Source organism: Apostichopus japonicus, chromosome 12, assembly GCF_037975245.1.
Source record: "Apostichopus japonicus isolate 1M-3 chromosome 12, ASM3797524v1, whole genome shotgun sequence".
Classification (NCBI taxonomy): Eukaryota; Metazoa; Echinodermata; class Holothuroidea; order Aspidochirotida; family Stichopodidae; genus Apostichopus; species Apostichopus japonicus.
The window spans coordinates 12,968,264-12,985,229 of NC_092572.1; the positions used below are offsets into that span (position 1 = coordinate 12,968,264).

Sequence of the window (16,966 nt, forward strand, 5' to 3'; positions counted from 1 at the left end):
AGAACCGACTTCTGGTTTGAGAACTCACCACACTCTCACGACACACTACAATATTCACTACATACCCAATACACACTCACCCAATATACTCTCACCACACACTCATTACACACTCACCACACACCCACCACAAACTCACCACACACCCACTACACACTACAATATTCACTACATACCCAATACACACTCACCCAATATACTCTCACCACACACTCATTACACACTCGCCACACACCCCCCACAAACTCACCACACACCCACTACACACTACAATATTCACTACATACCCAATACACACTCACCCAATATACTCTCACCACACACTCATTACACACTCACCACACACCCACCACAAACTCACCACACACCCACTACACACTACAATATTCACTACATACCCAATACACACTCACCCAATATACTCTCACCACACACTCATTACACACTCGCCACACACCCCCCACAAACTCACCACACACCCACTACACACTACAATATTCACTACATACCCAATACACACACACACCCAAATACTCTCACCACACACTCATTACACACTCACCACACACCCACCACAAACTCACCACACACCCACTACACACTACAATATTCACTACATACCCAATACACACTCACCCAATATACTCTCACCACACACTCATTACACACTCACCACACACCCACCACAAACTCACCACACACCCACTACACACTACAATATTCACTACATACCCAATACACACTCACCCAATATACTCTCACCACACACTCATTACACACTCGCCACACACCCCCCACAAACTCACCACACACCCACTACACACTACAATATTCACTACATACCCAATACACACACACACCCAATATACTCTCACCACACACTCATTACACACTCACCACACACCCACCACAAACTCACCACACACCCACTACACACTACAATATTCACTACATACCCAATACACACTCACCCAATATACTCTCACCACACACTCATTCTCACTACACACTCACCAAACACCCACTACACACTCACCACACACCCAATAAAATCTCACCACACACTCACCACACCCACCCACTACACACTCACCACACCCACTACAAACATGCTCATACACCCACTACAAACACGCACACTCACCACAAACTCGCACACACTCACCACACACTTACCACACACACCCACTTCACACTCACCACACCCACTAAAACATGCACACTCACCACACAACCACTACACACTCACCACACCCACCCACTACACACCCACTACAAACATGCACACACACCCACTACAAACTCACACACTCACCACAAACTCACACACTCACCACACACCAACTACACACTCACCACACACCTTAATTCTGAGAACCTAACCAACAGTCCTGATCAATCTCTTCCACAGTGCAAGGGTTTATGTATTGTTCTTTCCATTGGTTATTCATAATTCATTATCTTGTCATAAATTATGACATCTCATCATCAACTGGTAAATAATGTGTCAAAATTCTTTATAATTTTTCCTCCTGTCTTTGCTTGTCCGATACCAGAAACTTCACGAGGGAGAAGTGAGAAGTCTGGAGTACGACCTCGCATCAGAAGAAACAGCCAAGGTTAACCAACAGAAGGAAGTGAAGAGGTTAAAAGCGATGCTGTACGAGTTACAGAACACGGGGGAATCTCCCCCTCCGACCAACTATAGCAGGGAAGCTATCGTAACCGACCTGGACCACAACGACACCGACCCAGAGTCCAAAACCAAGAAGAATAGGTTGTCGTACTCCGCCGATTCTAACAGTAGTGCGACGGACGAATCGGATGGCAACGATCACCACGACTACGAGGATATCACCGAAGGGCGGGACCCCGGTGACGACCGTTCCAACAGCGGAGATAGTTCCGAGAATACCCTGCAGCCGCAGGTACACAGCGTGCGGGCCCAGGTGGCGCCAGAAATCTCGAACACTCAAATTTACCACGTGCAGAATAGTAGCGGTGACGAGGATGGAGATCGACTCTCTGCTACTGTCAACCAGGAGGAACAGGAGAGTAGGGCATCTTGTATTCAGGAAGAAAGTGCATTAGTTGAGGAGCTTCCCACTAAAATGGATTCCATGCATCTCGCCGATTTACCTCCGGACAACATTCGACAGCCGGAGAACTATTACTGGGCCCTGTCAGAGTCCCACACCGGGGAACCCGAACAGTTTGTATCTTCCGAGGAGAGCACCGGTTTCGATAAATACGAGGAAGTCGAGCCGATAGTGACCCCCGAACCTACGGCCACACACCAGTTTGAAAACTTTGCAACCTCCGGAGGCTTCAGTTGTAGCACCGCTGAGTCTCTGAGCTCTTACGCTGACGATACCTCTAGTAGCAGTGCCGTAGACCTCGGTAGGTCCAGTCAGCCGGAGGGCGGGGCCACGTTAGAGGAGGAGGGGGAAGAGGAGGGACAGAGAAGCAAGAATTCCAAACACGAGGAGAGCGGCTCCACCACGACCACCACCACCAGCAGTAACAGTAGTAGTAGTGGTAGTCGGCCGGCAAGTATGGTTTCCGCCGACTCTGGATCCGAGGAAAGAGGGGAACAGTCGGCACAAGAAGGAAAAGGTAATATACACCCCCCTTATTATTTGAAAAAGTATTGAAAAAATATATATCAAAATGATATTAAGTCACATTGCTGATTTCCTCAGAAGCAAAAATTAGGAAATGTTTATCAGAATTGGAAGCTGTATTAAAGTGTGATTGCCAAGGTCCCTTGGTGAGCTGAGAAGGGAGGAGTAAAAGAAGCTACTTTTCTCTGCATGAAGAATTAGTTTTGTCCCATTAAGTTGCCTAACATCACTTCCATCCTTCTGTTTATTATCAATGCTCTTCTTATAAAAAATAAAAATATCTTGCCCTTTTGATAACATCAGTTGTTCATTTTTGTTTGATAACTTTGACTAAGCACTTGCATATTTTTTTAAATGTGTTATTTTTTTTTTTTGGTTGTTTATAATAGTTTTTGTATGTGTAAATTGTGTACTAATAATGAGTTAAATTCTTTTGTTTCTGTTTGTTCAAACTAACTGTTTACTATGTTCCTGTAGGCTGCCGGTGAGTCAATAAAATACCTTTTTTTTTCTGAAAAATATTCGGGGACAACTAACATTGCTAGGTGGTAGAGACACAAATCATTGGAATCTGTTGTTTTCTAGTTTCCAAATTTTGTTTTCTTTTCTATGGTCTTTAATAGTGGTTAGTCAAAGGCATCCCCTCTATTCTATTAAAAGATTAAAAAATTGTCCTTCTGTGGTTTGAAGCTATAAGCACCCTCATTTTGAGAAATAGCAATTTGACCATTGGCAAAGAATTGTTGATTAATACAAGCATGGCAAAGATGATGGTTTAAAGAAAGACCGAATTCATGTGAAAGTTTTTTTTTTTTTTTTTTTTTAAATGATACCCAGGTCTGTACTTTCAAATCAAATATAATAAGTCTTCTTTTTAACCTGCTTCATGACTCACTTCTAGCATAAGGAGAACAGTGGATGGGATGAGATCATGGTGGTGCCGGGGGTGGGGGGATGGGGGGGAGAGTGGGAAGGTTTCGAAATTCGGACAAATTGTCCCACCGAACTATATATGTTTGGCTGAGCTGGCATTAGAAGATATAGCGAACTTTACTTTCTCTTGATACCCAAATATAACCTAATAAATATTTGCTCTTTACTCATTGGGGGTCACTGGAACCTCTTATTCTTCATCTATGAGTGGGGGGGGGGGTGTTGGGGGATACCCCTTGAAGACAAGCTGTGTCTCTTTTGACAACACCTTATCCTTTGTAAGTTTGGCCTAAATTCAAGAAGGAAAAGAGAGAGAGAGAAAATTGTGCTTGTGACTAACTTTTTGCTTTCAGCAAGTAGCATTACGATTGGCATGGAATGGTTTAAAAGGTCCGCACCCAGCATTGAAAGGCCCTCTCCTCGAAAAAATAGGAACTCAATTATTTTTTAAAGAAGGCGTACAGTGCTAGATTTACTGTGCCCTTTGCCATCCCATGTTGAATATTAAAAGGCAAAAATCTCATTTGCATGTAGTTTCTATTTACAAATTTCAGTGACTCGTTTTTTTCTGGTGAGGTTAGAAATATCAGGAAGGGGCGGGACAGGGGGGGTAGGATGGTCATAACTATAATGTTCCTTACTGCACTTTCTGTTTGTTTTTGGGGGTTGCATTCATCTCTTTTTCCTGGACATTCTTGCACCTCTTACTCAGTAGGGTGATTTAACCTTTATCATTTGAAAAGGCAAACTAATGGTGATATTACTCAAAACAGTAAGCAACAGAGGTGGTTGTTTCATAGATATTGTGTTTCACGATATGTTAGAGAAGGGGAGGAAGGGGGGAGGGTGGTATCATCCAGTTAGTACAGGCAAGCACTTCCATTTGGGTTCATTTTATCAGTTAACATGGTTGGCAGTTGAGAGGGTAGTTTTTTATATCAAACCAGACTTATTCTTTACTGTTTTGATTTTAGTATGACGGTTAAAGTGTTTTTTTTTTCTTTTTAATTTATGTATCAGATTTATCAATCTGTTTTTTTCTTCTCCATGCATTGCTTAATTTTGGATCAGTTTTCTTCTTTTCCTTCATCTTGGTTAATTTGGAATAAAAGTGATAAGATTTGGGCTGTTTTATTCATAGACTGGCTGGAATTGGAACCAATCAAAGGTTTCCAGAGAGTTCAGAAGGGACCTCCTTCCCTAGTTTAATTGTCAGGTTTGTTGACTTTCAGGGTAACCCTAATCCTCCTTTTTTTTTGTACCCCTTGTTGTGTATTCAATGCTGGAAATTTAAAAAAAACAAACACCAAATTATGCTTTTATATATAGATATATAAACAGAACAATCGAATAACCATGAGAAAAACCAACCACTTTGCTCCTTCGTGTCACCTACTCTTCCCCACCCCCACCCCCACCCCACCCCCACCCTAACCCCCTTCCAGCACCCTACAAAACCATGTCTGATAATTATTGGCTTTAATATTTTGTGCCCCGTTTGGATATTGGAGACTATTTGGTCAAGATCTGAATTCTTACAAAGTGTCCTTTTGTCTTGCCTGCCACCATTGTTCTCCTTTGTTAACAATTGTTCTATGAGAACCATTGTCATTATCCTTTGTGATAAAGGTCATGTCGTAGACATTTTTACTAGTTAAATCTAAAAGCAGCTTCTTTTAATTGTTCTTCTTTCCTTTGATTTGATTTGAATTGTAAGGCATTACTCTCCCGAACATCTGGGTTTTCTATTGAAAGTCAGTCTAGTGTATTAATAGCCAATGCTGTATCCCACCAAAATCAGCCCTCCCTGAGGAAAAAAGGCATTATCTTGCAAAGCTGCAATTTTCATCAACATTTTCTGTTGCAATTTACATGTAACAAGACAAAAGTAATATTTTATAAAAAATGGAAAATTTTGACATGGTTTGTACAATGGTTTTAATTGTACAACAAATTCCTCCATTCCAACAGAAGTAGAAAAATAATTCACCTTTCGCTATTTAATACAAAGTAACGTTTTTTCAAGATTTTCTACCTGCTAAATTATATGGCCTTAACACACAAAGTGGTTGGTGATTTTCATGCATATGTATATATATATATATATATATATATCTATATATATCACATTGTACTAATAATTTAACATTTATATAATGCAATTTGATCAAAATGATTAATTTTGGCATTGAACCAGCTTGGCCTTTATTCAGCTTGGGGTATATCATGTCATAAAATACACTTTCACCGATCGTAACATAAGAGAAATGCAACATAAAAAAACATACCATAAAACATATAGTCACACTCACACAGATTAATTTCAATATTTTTTTTGTCCTACAACGACTTTCTTTGTTTTTTTGTTTGTTTGTTGTAGTTTGTTTTTGTTTTTGTTTACTGTGGATGTGGAGAGCAGAGAATGGTTGCAACAACTTGTGAAAACCAAGAGAGGTTTACAAAAAAAAATCATTTCTAAAAACTTAGTGACTAGGAAAACTAAGCCGTAAGTTTGTACACTCCGATCTCTCAAACCCGAGAACTTGATGTTACGAGAAATATTTCTTGTTTCTAAGAAGGAAAGATGAATTTTTGCTGATTAGTTACTTCACTTCGTTATCACTGGTTTCTCAACCAGGGACTGTAATGAATAAATGAAATAATTGAACAGGCCATGACCATATTTATCGATTCATATTAAAAGACAAATATATATCAATTTTATTGTAGAAAAGGAGAGAAAAGAACCAAAGATGAGCATTGCTTCGAGTTGACCATCTGTCAAAATTTCTTTCGTTTCAAGTTTTCAAGGCTTTTTTTTGACGGTCAGTCTGATTATGCGAGGAACTTGGTAGTATTAAGAAAGGAAACTTAGCTTTGAGATTTCTCTTGACTCAAACAATCAAAGTGTATTTATTAATTACATACATCAAAAAGAAAATCAATAAATAAATTGTTTCTTTTTTATTTTATGTTCCATCAAGTTAGTGAAATAACAAAGTTTTATTAGCTTGGATGAAAGTGACCTGGTCTTTGTGACACGGTCTTTGTGACACGGTCTTCGTGACATGGTCTTTGTGACATGATCTTTGTGACCTGGTCTTTGTGACATGATCTTTGTGACCTGGTCTTTGTGACATGATCTTTGTGACCTGGTCTTTGTGACATTATCTTTGTGACCTGGTCTTTGTGACATGATCTTTGTGACCTGGTCTTTGTGACATGATCTTTGTGACATGATCTTTGTGACATGGTCTTTGTGACATGGTCTTTGTGACATGATCTTTGTGACATGATCTTTGTGACCTGGTCTTTGTGACATGGTCTTTGTGACATGATCTTTGTGACATGATCTTTGTGACCTGGTCTTTGTGACATGGTCTTTGTGACATGATCTTTGTGACATGGTCTTTGTGACATGATCTTTGTGACCTGGTCTTTGTGACATGATAGTGACTGTGACAACTCACCATTCTCTCTCTTTGAATCATCGTTTTTGTTTTGTGTCCGTTTTGTATCATTAACCCTTACAAGTGCTGTTTACAAGCGCCATTTCATGCATTTTTGCACTACTTGCAAATCTAACAGCCTTTTGTCCAAACAGCCTTTGATGTCCTTATTAACCCATGGCTGGTTTCATAGTTTTTTATAGCTTGAAATAGCATCATGATATTAAAACGAAGAAGTTTGCTCCTCACTCATTTGCATAAATCAGTCGCAGACTTATCAAAAACCAAACCATGACACGGAATGGGTAAAATGTTTGATATTTTTAGGTGGCTATGTTATCGGGCCAAAACTGGAGATAACAACTTGTGATCAGTGAGGTCTACATGATTTGGCAGTCAGTGAATGTTATTTGATCTAATTTACAAATTTCGGGAGGTAACTTATGATTCCCTTCTCTTTATTACCTTCTTCATCCTCTTCCCCCAGCCCCCCCATAACCTCTTCTCTGTGCCCCCCCCACCTCTACATCTTTCTCTGCCAACATGGGGAATGGAAATATATGTAACATGACATATAAAGACAGAAATTACAGTGTCATTGACATGTATGTGGCAGAACTGATAGTTTAAAATAAAAATGTAGACTTAAACAAGCCCAAAGTTTCCTTTTACATTTATAGTAAAGCTTTTTGCAAGCTCTGAAGAAAAGACTCTTCATATGCAAGGGCGGAGAAGTTTTCGTACAAATTGTCACATTACACAAAAACACCCCAGTGAATGGCTCAGTAGAAGCTTGTATGGCTCAGTAACAAGCACAGGAAGGACTTTAATTTCTAAAATATCACAGACATTTGTAACTCCTCCTTCTATTTATTTTTATGAACAGTATTTCCATCATTGAAAATGAAACTGAAAAGGGGGAACATTTAGGAGAAAATATCAGCACATTCTCAAACACTGAATTTACTTCGAAGGAGCAAGTATACTGATTAACTGCTTGCCCTATATGTGTGTATGCATTTGTGTGTTTACATACACACACAGGTGTGTTTTACATTCAGAACGAGGACCCTATTGTTTTTTCCATTATTCAAATCCACGTATCCTAACCTTAACAATACCCCATAACAATAGAATTTCTTTCGAGGACGTGGTGATTCTTTAGAAATCACATCCGAGGACCTGGAATTCTTTTGTTAAAGTCCTCGGTCAGAATACAAACAAGTGCACATACCCACACCCATATACTACATGCATAACAACAATAACCAGTAATGCCACAATAAAATGCATTGTTTTTCTTCTTTTCTGTTTGCACTCTCATAGGCAACAATGAATGCGGAGTAATGTAGCTTACTAACAACAGGCAAAGTTTTATTTAATTTGTTTTTTTTTTCCAAAACCATTTGACCATAATTTCTGTTCTGCATGTGAATTTGGCTTCTATACTTGCATGGTTTATACATCCCAGTCTGTCTTCAGTAGTGCATTTTCATTGATGTGCATGATATGCATGTATTCTCTGTTATACCTCATCCTACCTCAATCTATATGTCAGTGCAAACATTTTCTTGAGGTATATGAGGTACCATCAACTATACACCAACATAATTGTATAAACTCCTGTAGTGATGAGAGGTTTTCTCTATATATACCTCAGTATACCTCAATTTGATGATATCTTTGAATGGCACCGGCAGTATGAACACCTCTTTACATACATTGCTGATCTATAACTAATTGAGGTATGTTAACATGTACCTCACCGCATGTTTTGTAGGATAGGCAGCATGGAATAACTGGCTTCTAAAATAGATATTTATTCTTCCAAGAAATCAATTTAATTGAATCTGCCAATTGTATTGAGTTTCTAATGTGAAGGCCTATTAAAACAAGGCAATTAAGGTAGTACAATTTATTTATGCATTCTTTTGCTCAGTAGTATTAAGCATCTAATATGATATCAGCATTTTTAACAACTTTATCACTTAATCAATCTGCCTATTCCAATAGAGAGTTCAAAAACATACCTTTTGCCGTTATAGTCAGAGACCCAAATCTTCTCTATCATTCAAATCATGAGTTTTATTGACATAACATTTATGAATATTCATTTTAGTGGCCCAATCAATACCCTATATTCATTTCCTTCCGATACATATCTCACCCTTAGACCCTAAAATATCCTGACATACACACGTCTCTTTCGGTTTGCAACGACTCATCCACTTTATTATAAAGATATCCCGTTATATTACTCTTCACTGCAACAAATTGATGATACAAATGATGATATGAATCATTGATTGATGATATAATTCATCACTGTTAATATCAAACTAGCACTGATAATGCATCATTTTAATACTGATGATGTGTTGGTATTGTCTACTGATTTAACCTACATTGAGAAATGAGAATAGATATTATAGCAGTAGCAAGCAACAACTAGTACTAAACTGTTGTTTATTATTTTTATTTTTATTTCTTTATTTCTTCATTTTTTTTTCAATTTTGAAACTAAATAAGAAGTGAATTAATTAGTTGATTCTTAGTTACAAATGGATGATGACTTTAGACAGACTTTAAATCTTGATATTTTATGGTCGAAGAAAAATGAAAACATTTGAGTGAAGATAATGTTTCTATATTTATTCTGTTTTGTTTTGTAAGGTAGTCAGCCTGCCAACTTTGTGAAAAGACAATCTGCTGATTCGCTAACAATTTTAGAAAGATAGATGAATATTACTTTGGAAAACTACTTATATATTTGTGAAAATTTAATTCATTTTAGAAAACATTTAACATCGCCAATATTTAGGACATTTATATATTACTCAACCAAACGAAATTACTGAAATCATCTTTATACATCACATGATAACCTCATGGCCATACCCTACACCCCTCCCCCCCCTTTCACCCTCTTTAATAAAGCAGTGGTTGTGGTGTCCATATTATGTGTCTCTTGTCTGTGTTAGATCTTGTATCTACATTAGTAGTCATATGCAAATTATACAAGTTTTATGCATATCAAATCCTATATTCTAATATCAATATGCAAATGTAATATATTCAGGTGTATTGTTTTCTATAACCATCACCATTATTACTGTCTGCACTTGTTTGTTGTATAACCTTACACAGCTTCCCTTGGGTAAAACTCCCACACGTCTAAATGAAAGTATTTGGTGTATCACGGTTCATTAATGATTTACATATCACAGTTGTGAATATTCATGATTGCCTAGTAGAGGCACCTTACTATTATAGTTGTGAATATTCATGATTGCCTTTAGAGGTACCTTACTATCACAGTTGTGAATATTCATGATTGCCTAGTAGAGGAACCTTACTATCACAGTTGTGAATATTCATGACTGCCTAGTAGAGGCAGCTTACTATCACAGAAAGTTGTAGGCTTAATTGTAAGTACATATGATATAGAAAGTGCATTTCCATAAACAAGAGAACTCACTTCCTAAGTGTTGAATATTTAGGATCACCCGTCTTTCAGTAGAAACCAAAAATATTTGTAATAAAGCTGTTCCTGCAGGCTTTTCTGTAACATGATTTTCATGTTCAGACCCTGATACCAACTGATAACTGGCATATTCCACAAAAAAATTTAATGTGTAATTCAGACCACAACACCATCCAAAAGTACCCAATATGGTGTCTCTCTGCTTTTCACCAATAGCAAGATTACATACGTAGAATCTTTGCATATCATAATTCACACTATATCATCGTGCAACCATCCCTTTCAGTCTTATGTGACATCACAGTTTAATTAGCATCGTACTGTAGGTTATGTGACATCACAGTCGATTTTGATTTTTCATCGTTTATTGTGACGACACATTCTATTGTGATATAATCAGCTTTTATGAATATAAAATATTTTTTGGTGTTGAATAAAAAAGAAAAATGGTTGTCGAATTATCACATTTAGTTATGATTGTTGGTACACAAATTGTATAAAATGAAGATTATCAAAAATGAAGGTAAAAACATGATTTAAACAATAAATGGATGGGTCACTAATCAGTAGATCAGGAAAAGGGAATAAACAGGAATTCAAAAATGATGTCATTACAGAGTGGTAGCTTTATCCATCTGTCGATCATTTTTTAAACATGGCAGCTGTAAATATTACTTTGCATAAATCTAGTTCGTTTCCTGTTGTCGTATTGTTAGATGTGATTGGTATCTCACACCTTCGGGGGTTAGTTTAGTGTAGTTAAGTTTAGTATAAAAAAAGGATCAGGAGGGACACTCATGTCCCAATCAAGGACCCTATAGGAGAGAGAAAAAAACTGAAAAAAACAATCACTCAGACCTGATTACAATGCTTAAAACTGTTTTCAACATGGTTTTCAATATGGCCATCAATTGCTAGCTAAAAATGTTGTTGCTAATGAGAAAAAAGGTTTCATATATTTAACCAACCCATTATATCATTGTGAAGTTTATTTCTCTATTGGGAGAAGTGTACGCACAAATTTACGTAGCTACATGAAACGGCAGATTGCCAAATCTACATTTTTAACCCCTGTTTTGTACCCAAAAAAAATGTGAGTTGTATTAGTTGTCGGAACACCCCCCCCACCCCCTCCCAAAAAAAATTGTTCATATACCCAAAAAATTGTTTTCTCATTTCGTGCTGCACTTTCATCAATATTTCTCTTTGATTTTTAAAAAGTTCAACATTTTTGATGTCAATTTTTTCTGCCTCCTAATTTTGCAGACTCTGAGGACAGTGATGATCATACGATGCAGGTGGAGTCCACGGAGACCCTTCTACAGTTGGAGGGCGAGGGTGACAAGGAGTCTCCAACTCAGGATAAAGATGGTGACACCAAGCAACTCCAACCCTCCACGTCCTCCCCCTCCTCCTCCTCCTCCTCCTATGCCATGGAGGATGACAACGAGGATGTTGGCACAGACGTGGACAACCCCGTACATTTGCAGCTCATCATCGAGGAGAATCTGCCGGAAGTATCAAACACCCCGGCCGAGGAGACGGAGAGCGTGGACGTCAATCTGAATGCCACGGAGGAAGGAGGAGACGCACCGACGATCAAACAGGAAGTACTTGAGGTAGTCGAGGAAGAGGAGGAGGTTGAGGAAAATGAGGAAAATGAGGAGCAGACGAAGACAGAAAAGGAAAAAGTCGAAAATGAAGATGAGAAGTTTGAACCAGAGGAAGAGAGGAAAAGTTTGGGAGAAGTTGTTGAGGAAAATGGGTCAGTGGAGGAGAAGAGCGAAGAGGAGGAGGAGGAGGAGAAGGAGGTGCACAAAGAGAATGAGGTGAAAAATGACGAGATGTCTCCGATCCTTGTCGATGCGCTGCAAGTCACAGAAGGCTCGAACTTTGAGTCTGAAAGCGAAGATGATTACGAACAGATTGTTTAATTTGACAAGTACTACTTTAGCTTTTGTATAAAGAAAAAAAATATTGAGACTCTGGAAAAATGAAAGTTCAACGGAGAGAGGGGAAAAACTATATCGCTTTTTAATGTTTCAAAAAGAAGGTTTTAAATTGCATCCACTCTGTAGATTTTGGTGCGTTGACTTTTTTTTGGGGACAGAAAAACTTCTTAGTGTTGGCTCCAATTGATTTCAGATTATTTCTTTATTTTTTCCGATTTACAATTTTTAATTCCTCCAACCATCTGTTAGCCATGATTTCTCAGCAACTCTTAGACTGGCGGTGCTTGGACCTCACTTTTTATATTTAAAAAAAATAAAGAGGGGGGGGGGGGCGGCTGGGGGAGATTTCAGAGTATACAAAAATTTGAAAACGCCACAGTTTTAAGCTCTTTTTTTTCCCTTTCCTTCTCTGGGAAGATGGCATGAAAGAAGTTTTTTTTTCTTGGAGTACTATGCAGTACACAATGTTACAGCTCTATGTTCATTTCAGATCCCAGGTTTTCATTTCTCATGACATTTTATTTTATTCCTGATGAAGATCTTTGTTTTCTTCAAAGACGGATTCACAAGTAGAAGAACCTTGCTACTCTTCTCAACAAATTACTGTTAAAAAAACGAAGAAGAAACTTTTAACCACTGTTTACCTTAATCAAAAATTGTACTATATCTTTAAATTTATTTTTGAAAGCTATGGTGCTCATACAAACTTTGTGGAGGGGGAGAGGGAAGAAGAGGGGGTGGGGGAGGGGGGGTAAAAGATCTTTGAACATTGTTATCATTTTGCTATTATTATGTAATAACTCAAGTATGAAGAAACTATTCCATGTTTCTGATTGGTTAAGACAAGTTAAGAGAATTTTTCAAAACTAAAAGAAAAACGGTCCGCAAGAAACATAAGCTTTAGGTAAATATCAACATTAATTTTTGTATCGCCTTATTAAACATGTTGACAACAAGTATGACTCTAACCATGTTATTCGAATTGCATATTGGTTTTATTGTAATAGTTTATGTTTTTAATTTCTTTTACCTGTTTTTTTTGGGGGGGTTTCAGTACATTCTACAAAATCAGTTCATATTTTTTTTTTCATTATTGTCATCAATGCTGCTTTTGTTATTGTGATGAATATAAGATGAATGGGCAAAATAATGATCATGAGGGCTATTAGGGTACATATCAACTTTTTCTTATTATGGCAACAAAAACATGGTATTCTGCAAGATTATTGAAGTTTCCGTATCAGATGTATTAAATGTAACTGGCTGTCATGGTAATTCGGGATTTTTTTCTTTAAATTATTTTTTATGTAAAACTGAAAAGATTGATACTACAAATTCTGATAAATGCAAGTTTATGACATGGTTATATTCTAGTGTAAAATCATGATATGAGCCTAGCCAATAGATAAGGTGACCAGAAGTCCCCCGAATTCCATTGACAGTCCCCAGACTTCAGTAACGTCCCCCCGAATTATAGCTGTCTTCAGAATTGTCCCCAGATTACATTTGTCCTAGGGACTGTTCTGGAATTTGGTGGGTATGGGGGTCCTCTGCATTAGTAGATAGGAAATGGTGCTGGGGTTGGTATATGAGGGGCCTAAACCCAACCAGTACAGTACAGTTGTCACATAAATTTTTGGGCGTAATCGATTTTAAGCTTTCACTGAAAGTTTTTCAAGAAAGAAAGAAAGTGTTTCAACCACCCCCCCCCCCTTAAAGTGGAGGAGCCTGTAACAAAAATGTCCTGTAATTTCATGTGTTAGTTAGCAACGAGTCTCTTACACATATCTGTCCATCCATATTGTAGCATGTTTCTCTGAGTTATATTCTAGGGTTTTACCAAATACATAACAGATTGGTTTTTACACCCCCACGATAAGGTCAGAGTTTATGAAGTGTTTATCGTTCCAAAAATGGTTTGGTCAATTAGTGTGTATTCTACATGTCATTGGTCGTGGAGATTTGTAAGATTCTTCTTATAGAGTTTAGTAAAAGAAAGATTTACGTGACTGGCCTCATGCACGCGGTGTATGTATGATGTGTTAGCGGACCAATGTTGATTGATTGTAGTATGGGGCCCTAGAAGGTACTTATTTTTTTTATGATGCTATAAAATGCTATCCATTTAAAAGCAACTGTGTCAAAAACGAAAAGCTGCAGCAGCTGATAAAAGGAAAGAAACAGGAAACCGTACTGCAAGGCCGAATCAATAATCAAAGAACAGAGATGATCTCGACAGACTGGCAGTGCCCAGTGTGTGAAACTGCACAGTACAAAAGGCTGCAGCCCCTGCAGCCACCTCAACAGCCTACTCTGGACACAGTGCCTAAAACAGAAATTGTCACAACTCTGTGTAGCTTATAAGTAAAGTTTTGGGTTTTTTGGGGGCATTTGTGACCAAAAAGCTTATTATCTTCCTTTCTGTGGTTACTTCTGACACATAAGGTGGTTTTGGTGCAGGTACGATTATAAAATATCTACCTTAAAATGACAGCTCAAATTTTTACAGTTGTGAGGCAAACTGGCTTTGTGTATTTACACGTGATCATCTGATTGTGTCCGTGGTGATCACGACATACGAAGACGGGAGTAACCACGGAAACAGTGTTGCATGGACTATCAGGACACTATTTATAGCTTCAGTAGGAACAGCTGTTAAAATATATTACAGAATAGGCCCAAAATAATTGTGTGGATTATAACCGCTAGCAAGAAGTGCCATGGTTAGTAGGAATATATTATGCTGCGTGGTACTACACTATCCCCTTCTAAAATGTTTGCCTGAGTTTATTTTGGCATCTTGTAAATAACTTTTCAAAGCTGCAGTAAAGAAGTGCTGCTTTTATCTTTAAGCTCAACATAGTAAACAGTATATGGATAATCAAAGTTGACCAGTATATTTTGTTAATCTGTGGTTTTCTTTTTTATTAACCTAGTATGATGAATAGGGGGAGATCTTGCATTTAGTTGTTTGAGATGGATGAATAACAAAAAGAGGAAAAAAATAACGATGCCCTTATAAGGCATAATTTCACAGTATTTTGTAGACAACCATTTATGGTGGCAAGAAAAGAACCAAAGTCATTAGGTGATCTGAATGTGTGGCCCATTTTCCAATTTTGAGTTGGGCTAGCTGATTGCATTAAGAGAGCCTCTGTATTTAGTTCTTTGATTGGGCCATTGGTATTAAAGAGTATCATAACTTCCAGGGTATTGTATCTCCCTGACCATTATGGTAGGATTTTGGTGGTTTGCTGGTAGTAGTATGTTAGAGCTCGCATATAAATGGATTTCAGGATATATTCAAGATTTATAATTCAAGATATATCCAACCGCTGTATTGCCTTGTGTTTAGCTCAGGTCTGTTTTAGCTTCTTCTATTCAGTTGATATCTTTCAATAATAATTTTTTTTTTTTTTTTTTTTTGAAAGTTAGAAAAAAGTGGCACCCAAAAACAAACCAAAAAAAAAATTCCAAAATGGAAATAAGTGACTCTTTGCTAGTTATCTCGCATCAATCCACTTGACCTTTTGTTACAAAAGGTCAAGTCTGACCAACAATATTCTATGACCTGAAATTTGTGAAACGGTCCACATAGTGAACTGGTAGGCAAAATTTGTAAATTTTAGAAACGGTTTTTCGTAATAGCAGTGGATAGTCAAATTTGTACATTCCCTGGATATCACTGCTGTTGTGAGATAGAAGATGTGTTTTTACTTGAAGTATTATGGTAGGTTTATTTTGGACAGAAAGACACTGGTATAGGCCGGCCATCTGGTGCACTGGTTGTATGTTAGGAAGGAATACAGTAGAATATTGTGTGTATATTGACGATTAGTGAGAGAGAAGTAGGAAGGTGGAGAAATGGTCATAAGATGGAGAGTCATGATGAAACTTGGGGATGGGGGGGGTGGAGGGGATGGAGTGTAGATCCAAAAGGGGAATAAAAAATAATTTTATGGAAATTTAGAGGTGATCATTATTGCTAGAAATATTCTAGGAAGCCAGAAAAATATCACGCATGTTCAATCTTCAACAAGCAGTTTACAGTCACTTTACAAGTAGAGTTATCCACTCAGAGAGAACTTTTTAATTAAATTAATTAATTAAATCTACTTCAGCACTCATCAAACTCTGTGAATAACTCAGAGAATTAGTAGCATACTCTGGAAGGCCTTTTTTAGCGTGCTAAGATCTGTGGCCAATTCTGTGATGACCCTTAAGAGACACCTTATATTACAAACACCTACTGCTCTTCTCATAGGATTATTTTATTTACTCCTTTTTTCTTTCTTTTTCATTCTGGAAATTTTAAGGCAGTTTAAAATAGCTGTCAATCTCCCCAACAACGTAGGTTTCGTAGGTGAATCTGTCGATATCTTCTTGTAAAAACTTGTACGGCACCGTAGGCAGAAAGAGACGAAAATGAATTTGAATATGGGAGGATGAAATTGTATTGTTTTAGTGTTTGTTTGTTTGTTTTATAAAGGACAGTACTGCTGTATCATATTCCTAGCTAACCAA

General features: G+C 37.6%; 1 protein-coding gene across 13 annotated transcripts in view; it reads left to right on the plus strand.

Moving 5' to 3' along the window:
- LOC139977083 (rho guanine nucleotide exchange factor 11-like) overlaps positions 1–15,553 on the plus strand; it is a 177,320-nt gene extending 161,767 nt beyond the window's left edge. For 11 of the 13 annotated variants that reach the window (XM_071986108.1, XM_071986115.1, XM_071986109.1 and 8 more), the window contains 2 exons: positions 1,557–2,616; positions 11,757–15,553. In XM_071986108.1, the coding sequence (XP_071842209.1) occupies positions 1,557–2,616; positions 11,757–12,424 (1,728 nt within the window). In that variant the 3' untranslated portion in view covers positions 12,425–15,553. Of the gene's footprint in view, positions 1–1,556; positions 2,617–4,698; positions 4,774–8,332; positions 8,373–11,756 lie in introns of all 13 variants that reach the window. The other 2 variants (XM_071986119.1, XM_071986120.1) reach the window with 2 other exon arrangements.
- The last annotated feature ends 1,413 nt before the right edge of the window (positions 15,554–16,966 follow it).